The following is a 24,126-nucleotide window of genomic DNA, read 5'->3' on the forward strand; positions in this document are numbered from 1 at the left end:
TGTAATGGAATGTAAAACACTTTGATAATAGCTAGCCACTAGGTGGCACCATGAGCAGCAATTTACCAGCGCTGATAACAGCCAGAACTGGGGAGTGCAATAAGGAATATAGTGAATACATTTTGTGTATCTCTTTGGGAAGGAAATGCCATAAGCAGGCCATACCTGAAACAGAAGCCTGGCCTGCTACTAGCAGCCCTGCAATCTACCTCGTACAAGGCATACAAGATACACATCATCTGATGCAGTGGGTCTCTTTCTGATTTATTCTATCAAAATAGCAAACTGAGGCAAAGTAGTGTTTCAGAAAATGTAACTGAAAAACACTACAGAGAGCAGAGCAGCACCCTTCTGTGGTTACCCCCCTCTAAGAAAAAAAATAAGCTAATCACATCCTGACCACTAGGTGTCACAAGATCCTGAAAACAATATATATGATTGTGGCCTTTATAACCCACACACTCAAATAGGACCTAATCCAAAAACATGGACTTTAAAAGGTATCTTTCAGTTGACTTTCATGGGTTTTGGGTTAATCCCTTCTATGAATAATTAGCTTCCTTTCAGTAATTTTTGCCTTATACTTACATCTTTGCATTGGTCTAACTTCTTTATAACTTCATACTCTTGAGTTACAGTTTGGGGGAAGTAGCATTTTGCCTTGTCCTCTTCATAATCTGCTTTGTAATTTTTCTAGGGAATAAAATGACATCAGAGAGTAAGCATAGTGATCTTGCCTTACAATGACAGTATGGTGAAATCAACAAAAATACTGCCACACTTACATCACTCTTCATAGCTGCAACATTCATGTAGAGTGTATGATATGGGTCCTCATAGCTACCTATGTAATGTCCCAAAATATTCTTTTGGTATGCATCTTTATACTTAACCTGCAGAAAAATCATGTTTATAAATATATATAACTGAGAAAGTCAGGTGTGAAATACAGGAACTCAAGGAATTACAACACTACTTACATCACTGAAGTTTTTCAAAACACTATCAATTTGAAACTTTGGAGTTTCACAGTAATTAATGCTTGTTGCTTTTGTCTTCTCAAAGGCTTCCTTGTATAATTTCTATAAAAGAAAAATAAAGTCTGGTAATATAGAAGATTTCATTGAGATTCATTGATTCCCATCAGCAGAAATGATAATCTGCCTAAAGCCTTAAGTGATTTGTACTGACACTGAGAAATACAAGTAAACCATCAGCTTGACAAGGCAATAATCTGCTAATGTAAAAAGCAGAGATGGGATTGACCTGAGCAGTTTAGATCTGTAGATATGATTTGCTGAAATGTCCATATGGGTGGCTCTAGGGTTTCATTATAAATATAGGGGCCAGGTGCAACATTCAGATCTAATTTCAGAGCCTAACTTTTCCAAAGGTCATGGCGTTCATATGCTGTGATTTGGTACAAAACCTAATATACCCTTGTCTCTGGAGAAAATGCTAAGATTGTAGTTCTGCTTCTGAAGAATGATTTTTATAACATGTAGAACTAGAACATGTTTAGATTGAATCTACCTGGAATCCCTTTCAACAATTAAAAGAGAGGGCCAGACAGTATTATCAACACTCACGATTTTAATCATAAGTACCATGACAATCGTTGCTTTTCTTAAATCCCCAGGAGGAACTGATTAGGTAAGAATCTGCTGCCTTTTTTTTTTCTTAAAGTAAACTGCAACTCCTCATGTTTGGAGAGAACAGCTCGAAAACATGACTTGAGAGTTCTCTAAAGGCTCAAAGACCAGAAATCAAATAAAAGCACACAAAATATATTCATTTTAAACATATCTCTTGATTTTTAAGCCTGTCTCACAATTGTGGGGTGGGGAGGCACTGACTCATGATTTTTTAACTCTTGGAAGGGCCAGAATTAGGGCAGGGCCAGGCAAGGGCTCAAAAGTGGGGCAGTACAGGATTGGGCCCAGTAGCCACCTGCCACCAGTGCCTGGGCTGGGCACAAAGCTCAGAGGTCAGGCTGTGTGACCACAAGTCTGGCAGCCATGGGCAGCCAAAGGAAGCAACGGATGGTTCCGCTCTACACATAAAGAGCATGGGGAGAGAGACCTGGCTGCAATGGCAGCTCCTTGGTAAAGTGGGAACAACTGGGCTCCTGAGAGGCAGTTGCCCAACAAGGATGAGAATCCAGGGAGCACTGCAGGGCAGCTAGGCTCAGGGGGAGAGGTCATCTCCAGGAGGTGTCACCGGCCAGCACCAAGCTCCTTTGAAGCAGAGACAAGAGTGTGTTGTGCCTGCATCTCCCATTGGCCATGGTTCTTGGCCAATGGGAGCTGCAGAGCCAACGGTGGGGGAGGAAATGTGTGCAGAGATTCCCTGAATGCCCCTTGCCTAGGGGCTGCAGGAGCATGCTGGCAAGCCAGTGCTCAGGCCTCCAGCCCCACAAGAGGGCACTGAGGTTTGGGCATTGGTGTCTACTCCACAACACGGAGATTTGTGCAGGCCAGGTGGGTAGAAGCAGCCTCCTTAGCCTGAGGCCCTGGGCTGCAGCCCCCAAATCCCCTGTGTTAATCCAGCCCTGTGTTATACAGCTGAAAATATTCAAACTGAATTTTTATAACACTTACATCACTTAGCAGCTTTCCTGCAACTTTTAGCTGTTTCAGCAATGGATTTTCTGTAGCAGGAAGTACATTATAATCTGTAGCAGCTTTGCTTTTTTCATAGTCTTCTTTATATTTCACCTACAAAAATTAAACAAAAAGTGTATTTGGACCGTCGTCTTAATTATAGTGCTCCTTTTCAGAGGGGCTGCTTTTGGAACAAGTAAATTATCAGAGAAACAGCATAATTCTAAGCGACTAAGTTATTGTTCTATAATCTGCAACATTCATCCACTGTGCCCCAAAAAGCATTGCCCTTCTCACAGACAATCTCCAAAGTCAAATCCTCATTACCCTGGATAACCCATAAATATATAAGTCCAGGTCCAAAGGATTGTTAAAAACCAGTGGATAATACTTTCAGTAGGGCCACAAAAGACTATTGGGGAGACAGCGAAGTACTGAAACATTTATTACAATCTAAAGCAAAGAAAAATCTCATTCCCTTACTCCCACACCTTTACCTATCTTTCAAAGTCAAGTGTTCTCCATCGACCCCTCAAAATACGTACACAAGTAATTTAATTATATAGTTGTATCATTGTTACCTTTGATACTATACAAATAAGACTAAGGGGGTAACTGTAAGCAGTTCAGCAAAATATTGGAGACTGAATAAGGGATCACCAACCAGAAAAAGTTTGAGAATCACTGGTCTAGGAATGTCTTTAATGTGAAAATATTGGGCCAGCTCCTCATCCAGTGTGAGTTGCATAGGTCCATTGAAGTCAATGGAGCTATATGGATTGACACCAGCTGCAGATCTGGCTCATAACAGAAATCTCAGGCAGAGCACAGAAGAAAGTTCCCTATCAAAAGGGGTTTTGCAGCTGAAGGTCTTGAATATACTTAAGAAGCTTAGCAGAAGTACACTAAACACTTTTGCAGGATGAGGCAATACGTTTACAGGCAACTTCAGTGGGAACATGCCAACAGAGACTTCTGAAGTGGAACCAAACTGAATAAATAGGGGGCATTCTTCACTTACTTTACTGGCAGCAATTCCAGCTCGTTTATTAGCCTCATACTCCGGAGTTTCAGTTTGCATAAAGGAGATTTGGTCTTTCATGAGCTCATAGTCTTCCTGGTATTTTCTCTGTAAGTAACAGAAAAAGAGAACAAAGTGTATCAAATGCATTACCACTGCAAAATAGTCATCCATAATACAGCTTACATCAAGGGGGGAGGCCTGGAACAATTTGTATAGTGAGGGTGCTGAAAATCATTGAACTAAACCATAAACTCTATGCGATGGAAACCACTTCAAGCCAGCAGGTGCAGCAGCAGCACTCCCAGCATTCAACTTCCAGCCCCTATGGCTTAAATAGAAAAAGAGAAGTACTACAAGCAGAACAGAAAAAATATACTAGGCATTACATGGTTGAAAAAACCCAGTGTCTAAATAACTCTTACCATACTTAAATTATCAGAGTTCATCCTTGCAACTGCAACTTCATAGCAAGGAGTTTGACTCCACTTGCCTTTGATGTTATTTTCATAGTCTTCATGGTACTTAACCTATAATGCAATTAAACAATGAATATTAATCCCGTAAATATATAAAATAATATAAATAAAATAACCTCTCTGAAATAGCCCTTTATGATCACCTAGCCTGTTTTCTAACTATTTTTTTAAAAAAATTGCTTCAAATTTTACAAATGCTTCAAATACATTTTATCTGCTGCTGTCATGGATGTTTTGGCTTAATTATTCCATTGCTTGGTTAACGCCTCCTTGTTCCTTCTTCGTAACATATTGGGTGCCATCTAGCTGATTAGCAGCAAAAAGTCTTAGATTCAACAATTTTTTCACCAATAAGGAGGTTGCTTGTTGTTAGTCTTCTCCTCCCTGGGAGAATATTGATACAGATTCCTATTGTTTAATCTGATTTAGGTTCTAGATTACACACGGTGAAATTTTCAAAGGCGCCCAAGGAAATCTACCTCAACCTATTTTGACAATCCTGACACAGAATATATGACTCTCACCTTCTCTTATCCAAAATCATCTACCATTCCCTACTGGACAATGATCACCATGCTTGGACAATGTACATTTGTTTACAATTTGGACCAGCATCACTAGAAATATGAATTAGATTGTTCAGTCATTGCCAAATCCTGCTCACCTCCCTCAGCTCTAGCAATTGTCATCATTTTTTCTTTTACACAATTGACCAATAAAGGAAAGGCAATGACATTTTTATGCACTTCTACTTTATTCATCACCATGATTATAAATATGTATTGGTTTCTTTTGAATAGTGCTTTCTGTGGTGCATATACACTGCTTATATACATTAGATTTAATAACCTGATTTACCTATTTCTACAATAATGTGTTATGCTATCAGGGAAACTAGTTTCACAAGCCAGAATTCCACTTCTGCTTGTTCCAAAGTTTACTCAGTGAATCAAATTCTCTCTGGGCATGTCTACGCTTGCACCCTAGTTCGAACTAGGGATGCAAATGCAGGCATTCGAAATAGTCAATGAAGCGGGGATTTAAATATCCCATACTTCATTAGCATGATCTCGCAGGCATGCTTGTTCGAATCACAGCTGATTCGAACCAGGAAGTGCACGCCGGGACGTGTTAGTTCTAACCAAGCCCCTTGGTTCAAACTAATGTTACTCCTCACTTCCTGGTTCGAATCAGCTGTGATTCGAACTAGTGTGCTGGTGAGATCATGCTAATGAAGCGCGGGATATTTAAATCCCTGTTTCGTTGACTATTTCAAATGCCTTCATTTGCATCCCTAGTTCGAACTAGGGTGCAAGTGTAGACATACCCTCTTTGAACAGTAAGTTCTCTCATTTTCTGGAGCTTGTACATATTCAGATCTGAGGCAGCTTCAGTTTTAATTACTATCCAGGACTTCACACTAACAGATGTATTTTCCCCATTGTCTCAACTAGAATTTTCTGCTACTGAAGATACACAGTCACAGAACCATAGTGGACTACCCAGATTTATACAGAGTTGGCACTCCCTTTACACAGTACAGTATATAGGATTTCAATCAGCTTGTACTCAAGCTCATCAGGAAACCATCTAATTTAGACTTCAGTCTAGTTCTCATTTGCTTCATAATGGATGCAGCACAGAGGTTTTGACTTGGCGCCATTATGCTTAAAACTGCATTTTGATACTCCAATTTATTTGCAAGTTCCAAAAAGCCAAGCACTTCCATGCTGCTTCAGTTCTTATGCCACTCAGACAGGGGTGGATATAGGGCAGGGCGAACGGGGCGTACGCCCTGGGCCCCGCGCTTCAGAAAGCCCCGCGCATGCGCCGCAGCGCCGTTGCGCATGCGCATGGTGTCACTGCACATGCGCCGTGGCAAAGGGGGGACCCTGCGGAATTATGCTGCCTCGGGCCCTGCAAAACGGTCATCTGCCCCTGCACTCAGAGACTGGCTATGTAAACGAATTCTAACAAAATGCTCTTGTTTTCACTGCCATGAACCACATACACTTTGTTGAATGCATTCATATTTCATTAGCTTTAAACAGTGATCAATTAGTTCCTGCAGGTTCTAGAATTAGGTCTTTTTTAACACCCATTTATCTTTTGAGCTACATTTGAGTAAGATACTTTGGTTATCTGAGAAGTTTTCTCCAAATAAAATATTTTCTCTTTGCTCACATATAAGTTCATCAATGGTTTTGCAACATCATCAATAATTGTAATCCCCTAACGTTATGCTGTAGTTAATTAGCAGTACAAAATAATATGATCATATAACACCTACACTTCAGTCACTCCATTCTGAATGGACTTAAAATCTTACTTCTAACATAGGAGTCTAAGGGACTTAGCCCCATGTATTTAGCTGGACTTTTATCTCTATATATTCTATGTACCACTTCCTGCATACTTTGATATGAATTTACTTCAAATCTATATCAAAATATAGACTGGAGATGACTGTTGCCAGAGCATTTGTTAATCATGCCTTAAGGATATGGAATTTACTGCTTGCTGCCATTAGCTAATTCAGTAGTAAAATCATCCTGAAGACATCCTGTTTACCAAACTTTTTCTCTAAGATCTGTGGGCCTGAGGATGTTTGGACTGAAAGGCCTGCTATCATGTGCATAATAATTTTGCATTGAAATTAATATTTAAATATACTCTGCAACATGAGAACAGCTTGCTCATGTTTAAGATCCCACAAATCTGTTTCATAATCGAAGATCAATTATCCAATTTTGCTAAAATAAATGTGTTTCTTGAAAACAAAATACAATAAAAAATGTGCACATGCATACAAACATTTTGCAATTTGAATTTAAATATGCAACATGATGGACATGTTGATCATTACGACCTTCTAGAGTGTACCCCAGTACAAAGAGGATAGAGAAAACAGAAATAGACTGAGAATGAGCAGATTGTCTGAGGAGAAAGCAAAGAAGAAGGGGTTGAATATGGGAATTGAAAAGGATGAGGAGAAAAAAATACTGGCAATCATCATAGAAGACCAGATGGCAACTATAGAACCCCCTTGAGAGAACTGATCTGTTTATTTATTTATTTTTTCCTTTCTTGAACCCAGCCCGTATATAATGTATATGCGTTTAAAAGATTCTGCCTCTCCAGATCCTTAAGCAAGATTTCTAACAGCTAAAAAGCCGTGAAGCATACTCACATCGCTGCGCTGCTTAGTCGCTTTCTTGGCAAGCTCCACATCAGGTGGATCTGGCAGAGAAGTGTATTTAGATTTTTGTTCATAGTGTCCCTTTTTGTAAACAATCTGAAATAATGCAAGGGGTAAACATTTAGAAGAACTGTCTGTTTAAACAAACAACAGAACATTCACTCCTGACCTAAGTAATGCTTCCATAAACAGGAGCAGTCATTTCCATTGTTGCAAAATAAACTCTCAGTTCTCCATGTGTTTCTAAAAATATTAATTAAACCATTTCTGTGAAGTAGGGAAATAGTGTTATTCCTGTTTTACACATGGGAGAAATGGGCTTACAAGCCCAAACCTGAAAGATTCTCATTGTCTCCTGAGAAATGTTAAATACTCTCACATCCCATTGAAAACAGCATCCCAGAATATTAGGTCTGTAACGGTGTGATTACATTAATTCTTCCAAATACAACTCAGAATCTCTGTCCCTTCAGACTGTATTGAAAAGCAGTGAATTCATTGTACATTCAGGCCCACTGAGGTGGGGAAGGGTGCGGGGAGAATGGAGCAATTGCCCCAGGGCCTGACAATTCTAAAGGGTCCAGGACTCCCAGATCCTGTACTGGTGCACTGGCAGTGACCAGGCCCCACGCTCTTTAGAATCACAGCTGGAGCACTGCACGGCTTGCTCCAGAGCCCCGCATTGTGCACTCCAGATGGCCCTAAGGGCTGTTGCTGGGGGGAGAGCCTTCTGGGTGGCTCTAGGGACTAGCTGTCCCAGTCCTGCCCCTTCCTCCTGAGGCCACGACCCTTCCAGGAGTGTGGAACCAGCCTTCAGCCCCAACATTGTCCAGGGGCTCAGTGATCCTGTCAGCTCCCCTATTTACGTTTATTGAGATATCTCTACCATTTTAATAATTATCCACACTGCATCTTGGGACTGATTCTCTACTCCCTTACAATGATTTTATGCCAAAGCAATTCCACTGAGAAATAGGTAAATCAGTATGAAACCACTATATTGAAATGGACAGTTAGGCTTCGCTACTTACATCACTAAGAGCCTTTTGGGCCTTTGCTACTCGCCTCAGTTCTGGACTGTCATTGTATGGGTAGAATAATGTTTTGTCTTGCTCCCAATCTTCTGTGTATAGTTTCTTAAAGAAAGAAATAAGTGTCAGGAAGTAATTACTTGGAATGAAATCTCCACTTACTAGTAATGATACAAGCACTTCACTGCCCCAAAACAGAAGCTGCTCTTACCTTGCTGAACAGCGCTGTATTTTTTATTGCCTGCACAAGTTCTGGAGCATCAGGGGGTAGAAGGTACTTATCCTTATTCTCCTCCCAGTTCTGTTTGTATAAAACCTGGACAGAAAGACCAGTATGTTGGTTGCCATGCCCTTAGGAAAGCACTAATATGTGTTAGTACAAAGCCTACTTTTTTCAAAATTTTAAAGAAAAAGCCTCTCACAAAGAAAACCTATGGATTACCTCCAGGAGGAGAAATGAGAGAACATGTTTCTCTCTTGATCGTGGTTTCTCTAATTATCTTCTCATATTATTTTGAAATTTTGAGACAATCATTATTAGTACCCTGATCTACACACTTTATTCACAACTTGCTGCCATTGATGTCCACTAGGGCTGTAAAATCCCATTTAATCGGTTAACTGGTTAAACATTAATGGAAACAATTAAGCAAGATTCCTCAGGGCTACTGGACACTGGCTGCCAGTTTACTAGTTACCAGTAAGCATCACCCAATAAGGGCGATGGATCCCTAATGTCCACAATATTTTCTCAGAGTCACTCACACTCTTACCTTGCTCATTTGCTGCGACACCTTCTTTGCATGTTCAATATCCTTTGCTTTTTCATCCACATGGCAAATAGTCTTAGCGATATCACCATCCATACGATATTTCACCTATATCAACACATGCCAAACACAATTAATTAGAAGTATTTATTAAAAAAAACAAAAAACAAAAAACATCTGAGCTCTAGGATCCTTCCTCTTTGCAGGGTCCCAAGCCCAAACATCTACACCACAATTAAAGAGCCCCTTGCCATGACCCCAACAAGCCCAAATTGGCTGTCACAGGGCAGCCATAAGTTTTTAATTGCAGTGTAAATGTACCCTAAAAGGTTCCTAGTTTGAGTCAGGCATGTCAACACAGGGATGGGGAGGGAATGGCCCAGGGTATCCAGCTACTGCTGTCACTACTGTGGCAACAGAAGTGCCCACAGCCTCAAGGCCTTTAAATTGATGCCAGAGTGCAGCACCATGAGTTCTGGGAAGCACTGAGGGCTGCAGGGGGAAGGGATGCTGTGCTGAGAGCCAGCTGCCCTGTCCCTGTCCCTGTCCCTTCTGAGAGTGCAGATCTGGGCCCACCCTCACCTTGCCCAGAGGCCAGGCATGGCTATCAGCTCCCCTGGTTTGTGTTAACATAGTACTATTTGAAATGGGACTACAACAACACAAATAAATGCCTTTTAGAGCATGTCAACTGAGTGGATGTAGGACAATTATCTATTATGTGACTGTATGAAAAAAGAAATGTTTAAGCTCATTTTGAAAGGTTTGTTTTTGCAATATTTCCATTGACTTCAACAGGCATTCCCCATGCAGAATGCCAAGATGTAGCCAGCAGTGGCATTTAATTATTTTATACTTTATCAACATTTCCCCATCATCCTATCTTTAACTTCAAATAAAAGTTTTTGAAACCCCTTCTGGCCACAGCCAGAGTAATTATCTAGCTGGAGTAATTATCCAGCTGATAAAGGACCATTATCTCTTCTTTGTTCCAAAGGCCTAAATCTCAAACTGAATCCTAGAATTTTAAGTTATATCCACATTTCCTGCATTAGAGACCTTGGCAATGTTTCTGCTAAGCATCCAGACTGGAAAGCATAATATTATTTATGTGGTTACCGTGTCTCTGCCAATAGCTTGAATATGTAACTCTGGCTATGCAGCCCTTTGCCAATGTATGTGTTATTTGCTTTATTGGGCCTAGCACATACCTCACTGAGCTGATCTTGAACTTTCTTAATTCTCCGGAGTTCTGGGGTATCAGATGTGCTGGCATAAGGCTTTCCTTTTTCTTTTTTAAACTGTTGTTTGTATTTGTTCTGAAAGAAAGCAAGACTAGGCATTACTTAGACATGCCCCCAAAGTTCTTGTGAAACTTTAGAGAGAGCATTAATCAATGTTTATCCTCACTCGGTTAACAACTTTGGGACAGATCATTAAATAGCATAAATCATCTCAGCTTCATTGAAGTCAACTGAGTCCCACTAGAGCTGAAGGAGGTGTGCTGATTTACCCTACCTGAGGATCTTGCATGCTGTAACGATGACAGTACCCCACACTGTAGCTATATGATAGTGTATTTCTCCTCTTCAGATTACCAGATATGGCAGGTTAGGCCTACAGGGAGTCTGGGTTTGCTACAATTATTCTATACAATTTCTTAGCTAGCAATTGTAGTCAGCTATCTGAAAACACAATGGCTTAAGCTGAGCTCTTATTTATACCTGTGCAAGCCCACTGAAGCCAATGAAGCTGCACAGGTGGAAATAAGAACAAAATTTGTCCCAGTTTCTTTATGGCTTTACGATATTAATAGGACACAAATATTTTTACACAGCATAATAAATGGCTGAAAATCCATGTGACTTGATCCTGTACCCACTGGTGTCAATGGCAAAACTTCCAATGAGCTCAGGATAAATTTAATAAATTAAAGCTGTTTTTTTAAAGGGGCATATGGCACTCATCACTTTGAACTGGGCAGTCTTCCAGGCCCTTTGGAAGTCCCCACCTAAACTATTTGCTATAGCCAAGTTGCTGATTTTATTTGTATGAGATGCACAACTACAATTTTAAAATAACCCCTGCATGGTGTGGGCTCAATGTGACAGCCCTTTTTCAAGTGAATGCTCTTGTTCATGTGATTAGAAACACTGAATAAGGAGTATTTGAGTGTAATATTTGCAGGGCCTCAGATTACGATCTGTCCCCACTCCCTTCAATTCAAACATTAAAACAGGTTATCACTTTCATGACATTACTAATTTTTTCTACAAATTCTTTCCTCCTAATGGCAGGTAACCAAAATACTGATAGACAGCTGCAGTGGTACTACAACAACAATGCTCAGCACCTTCCATCTTAGAATGTAAAAAACACTTCAGAGGCATTAATTGTGCCTCAAAACACTTACATACTTAGAGCTGGGCATGAACTTGCACCACAGTTTGGAACCAATTCCCTTCACATTTTGAGGAAGTTTGGGTACAAATCTAGATTTTTCAGCTTGGCCCTCTGTCTAGAGTTGGCCAAAAAATAGTGGGTGGGGGGAGAGGGGACACAAACCCTCAATCATGCTTGAGCTTTCAGTAAAACTCTGGCTTGTCCTTAATTATTTTTCCAACTGAGGTGTGTAAACTGAGGCAGAGAGGGGTTAAGTAAAGTGCCCAGCAAAACACTGAGGTTACATCTACACTAGAGAAGAAAGTTACATAAGCTACACAACTCCAGTCACGTGAATGATGTAACTGGTGTTGACATATCTTAAGTTGAGTTACCATGGGGTCTACACCACAAGGGATCGATGGAAGAAACTTTCCCATCAACTTTCCTTACTCTTCTCATTCAGACTATAACATAGATGTAGCCAAAGAGTCAGACAAAGAGAGTGCCAGGAATGGACCCCAGAAATCCTGGCTCTCAGATATCTGTTATAACCAATCGACCTCATGCCCCTCCCTTAAGTCACTTTTTGTGACTCCTGACTCGCTACCAAAGATGAATGAGTCAGGCAAGATGCAGGCTATCAATGAAGGAAACTCTTCTTTCACCATAAATATCAGTAATCAACAGGGATGATAAAGAAAATACAGAAGAGGACATGACAGTGATATTAGTTTGCTATATAGTGTGTATATTTGTGGGGCTCTTAAAGAAACAAACAGGAAGACATAAGTGTAACAATTTACCTCACTGAACAGATCCTGCATTTTATGACTATGTTGTAGATAAGGTGTCATAAACTTAGATGTGTCCACTTTTGTCCTTTTCACCCTCTTTCGGACTGGAAGTGAAGCTTGCTCTCTGGTCCCTGGGGTGACTGTGGGGCCAGTAGTACCTCTGGTGGTCGTGGTGGTGGTCTCCATGATCACCTGGAAATATGGACAACATGTATCTATTGGATTTTTATATTATAAACGATAATTTTGCTGCAAGGAGTTTTTAACTCTCCTGTCTGGGAACTGATCTACAATATGCTCCACTTTTCCTACTGGAATTGCCCAGTATGTCTATTACACATCATCCAAGCAGGCAGTGTTAAGACTCTGCAGATTAGCTGATTTCTAAATCAAGCTCCTCTGTTTTTTATCCATCAGCCTTGGAGTCTGGAGGGCATTCTGCTGCCACCATTCCGCATGTGTATCTCCCATTGACGTCAGAGGGAATGTCGAGGGTAGATCGATGACAGATAGACCCAAAGTGTATAAATACTCTGAATACTAAGGGCTATATTGGAAATATTGGAGGGAGCACATATTCACTGTTCCTGTTGATGTCCCTGGGAGATGTGAATGTAGCTCAAAGGCATGTACCAGCCTTCAAAAGGAATATCATTCCTCAAAAAGAAGAAAGAAATTGAGATAGCAAGATAAATATGACTAAACCTTTCTTTGCAATAAGCATAAGATTCACTAGATGACTGAAAGTATGTTCAAAATCCAGCTGTTTGGCTAACCCACATGTCCTGATGTGGACTGCCAGCTCATAATCACAGAAAAGACTTATACGTGTATAAAAGCAGTGGTAGTAGCTCAGTCGGAAAGAGACTCAAATTCTTTTTAATGATTTATACATTTGTTCATACTGTAAGCAATAAGTTTAATATAAATAAGATTTTAATTAAAAACAGTAAAAGAAATGGTTATTATAATTTACAAAAATAAAATTGCATGGATAAGGAAGCATTAAAGCTTTGTTTGTAACAGATTTGTTTTTTAAAAAAAAAGGAAAGCCTTCAAAAGGTAACGAATCAAGCTTAGATTCCTTGACAGCTATTTGCATTAATATGACATTGACTAGAAAAATATACTGAACATTAGCTAAAGCAGAAAACACTAGCAATACTTAGCCTTCAAAAAGCTTTATCTAGTCTGTGGATACTAGTTGTGTTTCATTAATAATGTTCCAGTATATTATTCTTCATTTCAATGTTGCAACAGGTTAGTCCATTTCCACTCATTTCTAATCAGCAAGGAAAGTAATGGCGACCCTTTCTGTCATTAAATGGCACTGGAGAATCCTAAATGTAGACATGTGGTGATAATACCATGAAAAAAAGTTACATGCTGTTTTTTGTTACCTATTACATTGGGGCCAAACAATGGTTGAACTGAAATTGATTTCTATTGATGTTTTTATTACGCCATACAAGTACCTAGCATTTTTCAGACAGCTGTAAGATATTGTAATTGCCCTGAAGAGCTGACAAAGTTTGGCCCTTACACAGTAAAACCTTCACACTAGAAAAATTACATATATCAATGAATAGTCTTAGCCAATGCCTAAATCATGGTCTCATCAAAGAAAATGGGCAGAAAATTGTTGATTTTTCCTCTTCTATATTATAATCCACGGGGTTACCTGGCATTATACACCACAGAGTAGCCTTAGAGACTACAGACGAATAACTAATCCCATTAATTAGAAAGACTGGTCTACAGTGAGTAAATTTCTATTTAATGATGGTAGATTTTTACAATATAATGCAAATCCAGTAAATCAGATACAGGACAACCTGTTGCACCATTGCTTACTTTAAATAATTCTGACCACTGATTTCACTGGGCAGTTCATTTTAAAAATCAAATGGAATAACATGGCTCCTTTTTTTTTGCAGGAGTAGTCTTGAATTACTTACCCAATTAAATTTCCTATTTTATCAATGGGCCTTTTACTGGAACAAGGATTCAAGAAAGATTTTGGGACAGAATTCTGTTCAGAAACAAACACTTTACCCATAGAATAAAACTGAAAGACTGTGCATCTCAATAGCTTCACATTCTGAGGAGTATTTCACCTGGAACAAGCTGAGTTGGGATATTGATACAATGGCCTAATTACAATTTTAAATTACTGTTTGAACTTCTTAGGGACACTACATCAATATAACTGAAACAAGGAAACAGGAAATATCGCAATAACTGAAACAAGAAAAGCATGGAAACATTACTTTTCTTGTGATGGAGGTCATACAAAATGAATGATAATAGAACTGATATGTTTAAACATAACAGTTTTCAGGAGGAATCCTGTACTTGTCTGCAAAATAGGCCAAAGTACATAGGGTATATGCACGTATAGATTAGCCCCTGTTTCCTGTTCATGTAATCTGTGGCTCAACTTCATGAAGTACTGAGTGCCCTGAGTGCACTGAAGATCAGATCAGGCCCTTGTATTTTAAATAGCAGGCCCTGGAGAAGTAATCTTCACCTATTTCAGCTGATACGTATGCAGTCAAAATGGTGAAATAACCCTCAAAACACAGAATGATTTATTCATTTTGTGCTTTGCATTAACAACATGTACATTTGCTCCACATGCAATCCCATGCATTCTTTTACCTCCATTGGTTCACCCTCCTCAATGACAGTCTCTTCAATGTAATACTATAAATAGAGTACAAACTGCATTATTTCTCAAGGTCATGCAGCACAACAAAATGCCTTCCTGATCTCTTTGAAGTAATAACACTGCTTTCAAACTCAGTTGGGGGGTGGAGGGGATATAATTATAGTTCAGACATGCAGGGGCCTCCTTTCTAAGATCCTTTCTGAAGATCCTCTCATTTTAATAATTATCACTATCACTTTAAAAATATTAACCAATTCATCTTCATATCAGGTATGTGATAAGGATTATGAAATTATCATGGCCATTTTAAGAGGTAGTGAGTTTAAATGACTTGCATAATCAGCAAGAGAACCAGTGTTAAAGAAACCCGGATTTTCCAAGAGCCCATTACTGTGCTCAGAACATTTGATCAGATTTTTTTCTCTTCTCTTCTGCCCTCATGCTTCAAGCCCTTTTTTGTAGGCACTATCCTTCCAGGGAGAAAATGGAGTTCTCACACCTGGCTGTCAACACCCACTTGTTGACCTAATCTAGTACAGTCAAGCACTCACTCCCAGAGCTAAATGTTTGTTCTTGTTTGACCGTTTTTAATTATCTATTTTATTTTGCCAATAAAACAATTCAGTGTTGTGGAGTTGTCGCTAATAATATTGGTCTTTTGAGAATCCATTGTCTCAGGACATCATAAACTTACGATTATAAGGGATAGAAAAAAAGGAAAAAAATAACTAAGTACTACAGAGGTTGTTTAATGATATATTATTAAAAGGAAGAGTACAATTACTTTTCCACTTCTCAGATAAATGGAGAGGCAGCCCAAATAACCATTATTTTACTTCCTTCTTTTATCAAGTTCCGCCATGCCCCAAAGAATTCCTGATATTTTGGGGGCCCATATTCATTTTGTGAAAGGTGATTTTTCTAACTGCCAGCCCTGCAAATGCCACCTGGGATATGAAAACCTACCTCTACTGGTTTTGCCTTTAACATTGTCACCAGCCTTAAGGCCTGGCAATGGGGTCTGATATGACTATTTTGTTGATTATGTAAGAAGCAGAATAGAGTCAACTCACTCTCCCAAAGCTCTGTTAGCCCTTGTCAGCCCAGGGCCAGATCCTTCCACCCTTAATCTCATTGACCTTATTCTTCAGTTAGCCCCGATGAAGAATGGAAATGTTCATAGAATAAGAACACTTTAAAAAGGCAGTTAAAAAAGATAAGACTGAAAGAGCCACAGCTAGCAGATATGAGCAGACTCAAGTGGAATCGCTTTTCTGACTGCAGCCTCTGTATTCTGAACAGAGGAAGAGCTGTAGTTATTTCCAATGCCACAGTGTGGTAACAGTTATCAAATATTAGTATTCTGATGATGATCACTACACTAACACTTCACAACATGCCTCTCTATTCGACAGATGAGAAAACTGAGACAGACTCGGCCAGATCCTCAACTGTTGTAACACACCATTGAAGTCAATGTAGCAGAAATGATAAAGATGGAAATTTTCAGAAAAACACCTAACACCCATTGACTTCAGCTATTAACTAGTTGTCCACTTGACATTTATGGCTCTGAAAATCTCCTGCATAGTGCTTTTTCCCTAGGTTATGCTGCATAGTAGTATGCTCCTGATCAAAAGGCCCTTTGTATCAGGCCCAAAAAGAACTGTGATTGAAACTGGATTTCTAGGACCTCAGAACTGTGCTCAAATAACTAGAACTGATGATCTCTCATTCAGGCTAATATCTGGTTATGTTTCTGAGTAGTTCCATTCAGTGATAATACAGTGTGTCTGACTCACTTTTACCAAAATGTCAAGATACTCACCAGTGAAATACTATCTGGTTCTATGATCAACTGCATTCTTTGCAAATTGCTAATGACTACAATACCAGTGCCCTTCAGATTAAGCAGAAATGTTCCTTAAATGTAAAACCAGTATACACTGAATCGCAGTAAAAGAATAGTCATTTATTCCAACATAATTTTAATCTCTCATTGAATACAAATATCTGGCACAAGTTGATTACTAAGATTTAAATCATGTGATTTATGTACAACTAGGGTTTATAGATTTTACTGATTTTTGAAAGGCCTGAGCTGCTTCAAAATTATGACAGATGCCATTTGTTGCTGTTTTATTTATAACTCCCCGCCCCCTGTGAGTATCTCAGGAAGCAGCTAATAGAGAAAAACCATCTGAGGCTGTCCCAAAGATGTAGTTACAGATAGGCATACATTTAAAAAAATATATAAAGGAGCTCTCTGAGCAAACATGGGTACATCACACAATTCAAAAGAAAAGAAAACTGACACGTTATCAAAAATAAAATATATAATGATCAGGCTAGAAAAGGACAATCTGGAAGTGAGAATGACAACAATACAACTAGTGACATAGCTACAGCAGATATTATTCCATACATACAAGCTGAATCAGAAATAATATAGCAAATACCAATAATTTGGAGAAATATTTCCTTTTATAGATAGATTCCAAAATACACATATAGGGGACTGTACAGTGATATTTATTTCCTAAGACAAATAATGTAGCTATGTAATTAATTGAACTGGTGCATTTGCTTCTGACTATCAAAAACATAAGTTTGCAACATTAAAGTTTTAAAATTGGTTCCTAAAATAAGCATCATCTTCCCCCCGCCACCCTGAGGACATTATGCAAACTGTTTTCATTCATCTTATATATTTTAAAGGGATAAACAATTTAATAACTATAGACATGCCTATTCATATAGCATAACCCATTTATAGCAAAATCATTTTCTCAGTGGCATTCACCAATGATAGTAAGCAGCTCTGTCCCTAGTTACTGAGGACTCCTCAAATGACAGCACTAAATGAGGTACAAAACAATGAGCTTAAAAGAGATCAAATTCATCCCTGCTGTAGCTCCATAGATTTTGGTGCTCTAATACAAGGGTTTAATTTGGCCTCATACCTATATTGAGTATCCATCCTGTCTTTATTGACTACATAGGACTCTCAAAAAGCCCTCAATGTGGAACTTTCTTATTTTTTGATTGCAATGGACAGGGAAGACAAATGTTAGGTTCCATATCAATTCCATTTAATAGAGACTAGAGAAGTCTGGGAAGAAGAGAGGGCATGGCCATTGTATCTATTATGTGGGTCAAACCCTTTGTGATTAGGAGTCACAATCTATATTTGAATACAAACACTGGAACAACTACAAAGGTTCTGCTGTATTGATAGCATTGTTCTGCTTACGTACCCAATATGGGTCCTGTACATACCCGTACCTGGAGAGCAGTTTGCCTATATAGAGATGGACACAAGCTACCTATCTTCAAAATTATTAATTTGCTCACAAGTTCACAAACAAGTAACACCACTGTTAGATTTTCCTCTTACCTCCACTACCTCCTCATACTCCTCGTCATCTGCCATTTTCACAGAGTATTCCTCTGCCTACCACCTATACACTGGTCATAAAACAGATGAATATATAATATTAGCCCAAGTATTCAAATATTATAAAACTCTATTAGTCAAGTCCCTTGTGTGTGTGTGTGTTCCAGTATAGCAATTGCTATATTATTGTACTGCTATGTCAGGAGAGGACCTATAGCATGTGACTCATAAAAATTAAAGCCATCATGATCTAACTTTATTTCACCTTATTTCAGACTGCACTGTTACTTGATTAAGCAACATTCTAATATAAATTAAAATTCAGGTCAAATATATGGAACCCAAAGCTAATGTCCAACACACTGAAGAACAAATAAGATATGTTTTTTAGTTAAAAATAAGTGTTTTAGCTTTTCCTACTATAAAATTATCTGGAGAATTCTCCTTATCTATAATAGTACATATCCCATTATTTTATTTCATTTCTTTTTTTGGTGCAGTTTTCCTTAGTAAGTTACAACATAACAAGCAAAATGATAATGTAGAAAAATGTGGCATAATTATTTTAAAATTACCTTGAATTAATAAATTTTTCTTTTCCCACCATTAGTGTGTACGGATGTTTTGTTTCTTAGCTTTTGCAACCTTTTTCTATTTTTTCCTTCAAACCTGGAAAATATATAAATTCACATAGTTTTGGTCAATACTTGAAATAAAGGTTATTGCTACAAAATTTCCATGGATTAATTAACGGAATAATTATGTTTAGGCCTGTTAAAGTTATAGCTTGCTACTAGACAATACATCCCTATTTCTAATGCTGGTGGTAGATGAGGGTTTGGAACAGCTGCTTTAGTCCAAAGATATCTGCCATGTAAGCTAATACTATGGAGTGGTTGGCTGGTTTCATTTAGCTAGCTAAACTGCAATTCCTTCTGAGGCAAGTGAAGACCAGTAATGCAGGTTAAATATAGGAACATACATTATTGTCCCTTTTTAGTGCCAAAATGTTGGGAAAAAATTAGAAGAAACACAAGTGCTAACTCATAAAAACATTTCTCAAGTGGCATGTCTTGTGAGCAAAGCAGACTAAAAGCTCTAAGTACAAATATCAGCAGTACATAGGTATGTACTTAAATACAGGGAACGTCTATCCAACATCTATGCTTTACATCTCTAGAAACAAATCCAGGGATTTCTCTTCACTTTGTGATTTCCAACCACTCAGGGTCCTTTTCATCTGATTTCTTGCTTAAGCAAAATATCTATTGATTTGCATGGGTAAGAGAGCCCTCAAAAACTACAGAATAAGAAACTTCCCAAGATTGGCTTTAAAGAAAAAGGTTAGGCAAAATAAAATCTGCTTACCAGCAATATTTTACAAACTTCCCTTAGCAGCAAAGCCTCTCCAACTCTTCCCTCCTGAGAAACGCTGGGCAAAAGCAAGCCTGACGCATCGGATCCTAAATTATCATGTGGTCAGGCAAGCCAATGAGATTTTGACTTGCTCAAATTTCAGATGCTAAATATACCTAGTGATCCTTTAGAAGAGCACCTGTTCAGCAAATCCATAAAGAAAAGGAAAGTTAATCACATCTTTGGCTTTCAACTAAAACCAAAACATATCAGTGTTTTTACTAAACCGCCTTAAGATTTCTTTTGAAATGGATCTCGATTAAAAAAATACATAATTATTCTTCGATGCGTCAGACAAATACCAGCTGGTATCCAGATTAAAAATCCTTTTGTCTGTGTCATAGTAATGAATTTGCATTTTTACAGCATATTTTATGCTGGGAGAGGCCTGGACTAAAATGCCAGAAACTATATGCCCCCTAACACTTTGAAGAAAGGTTAGCTGTGGTTTGGGATTTAGATCTTAACTTCATAGCTCAGGGCCATCTCTGTTTTCATCCATAACAATCCTAGTATGCTTAATAAACTTTACCACAATGCAAACTATATATGTTGATGGCATTGTCAAAGCTTATGGAATATCATACATAGGCACACAGTGCTTTGAAAACAATATATATTCACTGCAATGAAAAGTTTACAATTTAATTCAGAAATATATGTTGCTTAGGGAAACAACACGAACCTAAGAGCTGATATAGTTATAAAAGCATAGCAGCCTTTGCAGACATTCTTATTCCAGTATAAGATGTGCCTTCTGGGGGCTTGTATATTTTATTTTAGAAGGGGTTTAAGCTGTGTGAAAGGGGTCACTTTGTCTGGAGTAAGAGTGCCCATATGGAATAAGAGTGCCCAGCTGTATCAGTGAGAGTATATAGGTTTAACTATACCAGTATAAATGTATGGCAAAACATTTTCATATAGTCAAGCCCTTAGTGGGGCTGTCATCTTCTGGGAATCAGGAGCCCTGGAGTAATGGAGGGGGTATAATGTCTTCTTCAGCTCTTTAAACCTTGTGTAAGTGATTGGAGTCAGATGACGCAGGAATACACATCAACAAGGCATCTATCTGTATTGAAATGTTTATTCTTTCTCCCATTGGTCTGGCGTTCTCAGAAGCCTAGGTGTCAATGACCCTTTTCTTCAGTTTGCCTTGATCGATACAAGGATCTGCCTACTGAGGTTCTTATATTGCTGCCCATCACCATAGTATCTGAACAGATCCCTAAATTAAAAATGACAACGGTGACATCTTTTCCCCCCTCTTGGTGAGGGCTAGACTTAAGGGATTGTGTGCTTCTATGTGGGAAAGGCTGAGGAGTTTAATGACTCTTTGCTTTGGTCTTCACTAAAACAGTTAATGGTGGTCAGTTATTTAACACAATTAGTACTGTCAACAAGGGGGAAGGAATGCAAGCCAAAATAGGGAAAGCATGTGTTAAAATATTTAAGTTTGAAATATAGGATAATAGGATCATAAGGAATTCCCAACATGGATTTAGCAAGCACTAATCAGCCAAATTTCTCTTTTTTTGGGTGGGGGGGACAGGATTGCTGGCCCAATGGAAAGCTTTATAAGTGTTATAGCTCGATTTTAGTAAGGCTTTTGACATAGTACCATATGACATTCTCATAAGCAAACTAGTGAAATATGGGCTAACTGATGTTGTAAATTGGGTATACAACTGGTTGAAGAATTATACTCAAAGAAAGGTTAGCAGTGGTTCATTGTTAAACTGCGAGAACATATCTAATGAGGGGCCTCCAGAGTAAATCTTGGGTCTGGTTCTAGTTAACACTTTTATTAATGATTCAGATAATGGAATAGAGGGTATGTTTATAACATTTCTGGACTGGGAAGAGATCTGAGAGAGTGACTGCAAGACCTTTGGAGGACAGGATTAGGTTCAAAACCACTTTGACAAATTAAAGAACTGGTCTAGAATCAACAAGATGAAATTCAATAAAGACAAGGACAAAGCATTATACTTAGGAAGGAAAAAATCAAATGTTCAACTATAAAATGGGGTCTAGTTGGCTAGATAGCATTTCTGAAAAGGATTATGGGACTATAGTGTCTCACAAATGGAATGAGTTAAAGAGATGCAGTGGCAAAAAAGGCTAACATCGTTCTGGAGTGTATTAACAGAAGTACTGTAGGTGAGAAAGGAGTATTATAGGTAACTTTCCACTCTGCTTGGTACTTGTAAGGCTCAGCTGGAGCACTGTATCCATTTCTAGGCAGCACACTTCAGGAAAGATGTGGACAAATTGGAGAAAGTCCAGAGGGACAGCAACAATAAGTATAAAAAGTTTAGAAAACCCAAACTATGAGAAAAGATTAAAACAACTAGGTATATTTAGTCTTAAGAAAGGGATCATGAGGGGGGACCCTATAGCAATCTTCAAATATGTTAAGGACTGTTATAAAGAAGGTGATTAACTGTTCCCCAGGACTATTGGAGGTAGAACAAGAAAAACAGGTTTAATTTTCAGCAATAGTGATTTAGGTTAGCTATTAGGAAAAACGTTCTAACTAAAAGTGTAGTTAAGCAGTGAAATACAGGCAGTCCCCGGGTTATGTACAAGATAGGGACTGTAGGTTTGTTCTTAAGTTGAATCTGTATGTAAGTCGGAACTGGCGTCCAGATTCAGCCGCTGCTGAAACTGACCGCCAGTTCTGACTTACATACAGATTCAACTTAAGAACCCCAAGCTTCCCCAAGTCAGCTGCTGCTGAAACTGATCAGCGCTGATTCCAGGAAGCCTGGGGCAGAGCAACTCTGCCTCGGGCTTCCTGTAGTCAGCGCTGGTCAGTTTCAGCAGCGGCTGACTTGGGGACGCCTGGGGCAGAGCAGCTGGGATGCTGCAGGGTTGGTCCAGTAGTGCCCAGAGCGGGTGCTGCAGGACCAATCCGCAGCACCCCAGCTGCTCTGCTCCAGGGTCCAAAACAAAAGCCTGGTCTGCTGGGGGGGGCACACTATCCACGCCCTCTCCCCCAGCAGACCGGGGAGCAGAGCAGCAGCGGCAGCGGGGTGCCGCGCCTCTGAGGCTTTGCTCTGGCAAAGTCTCAGAGGCGCGGGAACCTCCCCGCCCCACGGCTGTGGCTTCAGTCCCGGTGCCTGTGGTCTGCTGGGGACCGTCCCCAGCAGACCACAGGCACCCGGACTCAAGCGGCAGCAGCGGGCGGGTTCCCGCGCTTCTGAGGCTTTGCCAGAACCCGCCCGCTGCTGCCGCTTGAGTCCCGGAGCCTGTGGTCTGCTGGGGACGGTCCCCAGCAGACCACAGGCACCCGGTCTCAAGCGGCAGCAGCGGCGGATCCCGCGCTCCTGAGCCTTTGCTCTGGCAAAGCCTCAGAAGCGCGGGAACCCGCCCGGTGCCCCTGGTCTGCTGGAGACGGTCTCCAGCAGACCAGGGGCACCGGAGCAGCTTACGAACGGGGCTTTCTCGCCCCGGAGCTCGCAGGTAGCAATCCGCTACCTCGACCTCCAGGGCGAGAGCCCCGTTCGTAAGTGCGGATCCGACATAAGTCGGATCCGCGTAAGTCGGGGACTGCCTGTAGGTTTTAAGGGAGGTTGTGGAATCCCCATCACTGGAGATTTTTGAATGAGTTCAGCATACACTGGTCATGTTAGGTGTACTTAGTCTTGCTTCAGCACAGGTTGTGGGCTTGCTGACCTCTTAAGGTCCGTTCCAGTTCTACATTTCTATGATTCTGTGATCACCATTTTGCCTTTTAATCTCACCACACATTAGCCTGATTCTTCATTCCCTTATGCTTCTCTTATTCTGTTGTAATAATATTGATGTCAAGTTACATTTTAGTAGAATTATAAGGAGTCAATCCATTAGGCCAGACCCTATGACTTGGAACCCAGACTACCAGAGAGAATAAGCACAGTTGAACTGTGAGACTGCAATAGGGCACAACTTTAAAAAAAAAGGAAATTAAACCTGAGGCATTACTCAGTCTATCCCTGCATCTGTTTCTTTATCTGTGTGTTTAAAAAGTATCCAGGGAATCTGATGTGGCAAGGATGTCTTCAGTTCTCCTGGCCCTTGCTCTTCCCTGGAGCTCAAAGAATCCAGGTATGCACATCAACTTCAATGAGAGCTATGGATGAGCAACTGATGAAATAATGGGCCTCCTAAAGTTAGTCTGTGAACATCAATCTCACCACACATACACAAACCAACACAAATATTTATATGAGTTATAATCAAATTTATGGATCAGCAAAAGAAAGAAAAATTTTGCTTCTGAACTTATTGGCATTTGAGTGAAAGCTATTTACTTTAGATATTTTGGCCTGAGACATTGACAATTTGTGGTTTAATGGTAATAAAGCTTTAACTTTTT

General features: G+C 39.6%; 1 protein-coding gene across 36 annotated transcripts in view; it reads right to left on the reverse strand.

Annotated features, from left to right (window-relative positions):
- The window catches only part of NEB (nebulin), a 193,670-nt gene extending 173,824 nt beyond the window's left edge, over positions 1 to 19,846 (reverse strand). For 35 of the 36 annotated variants that reach the window (XM_089779722.1, XM_075933387.2, XM_075933388.2 and 32 more), the window contains exons 1-16: positions 19,719 to 19,846; positions 18,926 to 19,019; positions 18,351 to 18,421; positions 14,944 to 14,988; positions 12,292 to 12,474; positions 10,315 to 10,422; positions 9,107 to 9,211; positions 8,545 to 8,649; positions 8,334 to 8,438; positions 7,294 to 7,398; positions 4,050 to 4,154; positions 3,625 to 3,732; positions 2,601 to 2,717; positions 981 to 1,082; positions 786 to 893; positions 589 to 693 (exon numbers count right to left, since the gene is read on the reverse strand). In XM_089779722.1, the coding sequence (XP_089635848.1) occupies positions 589 to 693; positions 786 to 893; positions 981 to 1,082; positions 2,601 to 2,717; positions 3,625 to 3,732; positions 4,050 to 4,154; positions 7,294 to 7,398; positions 8,334 to 8,438; positions 8,545 to 8,649; positions 9,107 to 9,211; positions 10,315 to 10,422; positions 12,292 to 12,474; positions 14,944 to 14,988; positions 18,351 to 18,386 (1,437 nt within the window). In that variant the 5' untranslated portion in view covers positions 18,387 to 18,421; positions 18,926 to 19,019; positions 19,719 to 19,846. The remainder of the gene's footprint in view (positions 1 to 588; positions 694 to 785; positions 894 to 980; positions 1,083 to 2,600; positions 2,718 to 3,624; positions 3,733 to 4,049; positions 4,155 to 7,293; positions 7,399 to 8,333; positions 8,439 to 8,544; positions 8,650 to 9,106; positions 9,212 to 10,314; positions 10,423 to 12,291; positions 12,475 to 14,943; positions 14,989 to 18,350; positions 18,422 to 18,925; positions 19,020 to 19,718) is intronic. The other variant, XM_075933364.2, reaches the window with a different exon arrangement.
- Positions 19,847 to 24,126: the final 4,280 nt, after the last annotated feature.

This window comes from Pelodiscus sinensis, chromosome 7 (genome assembly GCF_052426305.1).
Source record: "Pelodiscus sinensis isolate ZL-2025 chromosome 7, ASM5242630v1, whole genome shotgun sequence".
Classification (NCBI taxonomy): domain Eukaryota; kingdom Metazoa; phylum Chordata; order Testudines; family Trionychidae; genus Pelodiscus; species Pelodiscus sinensis.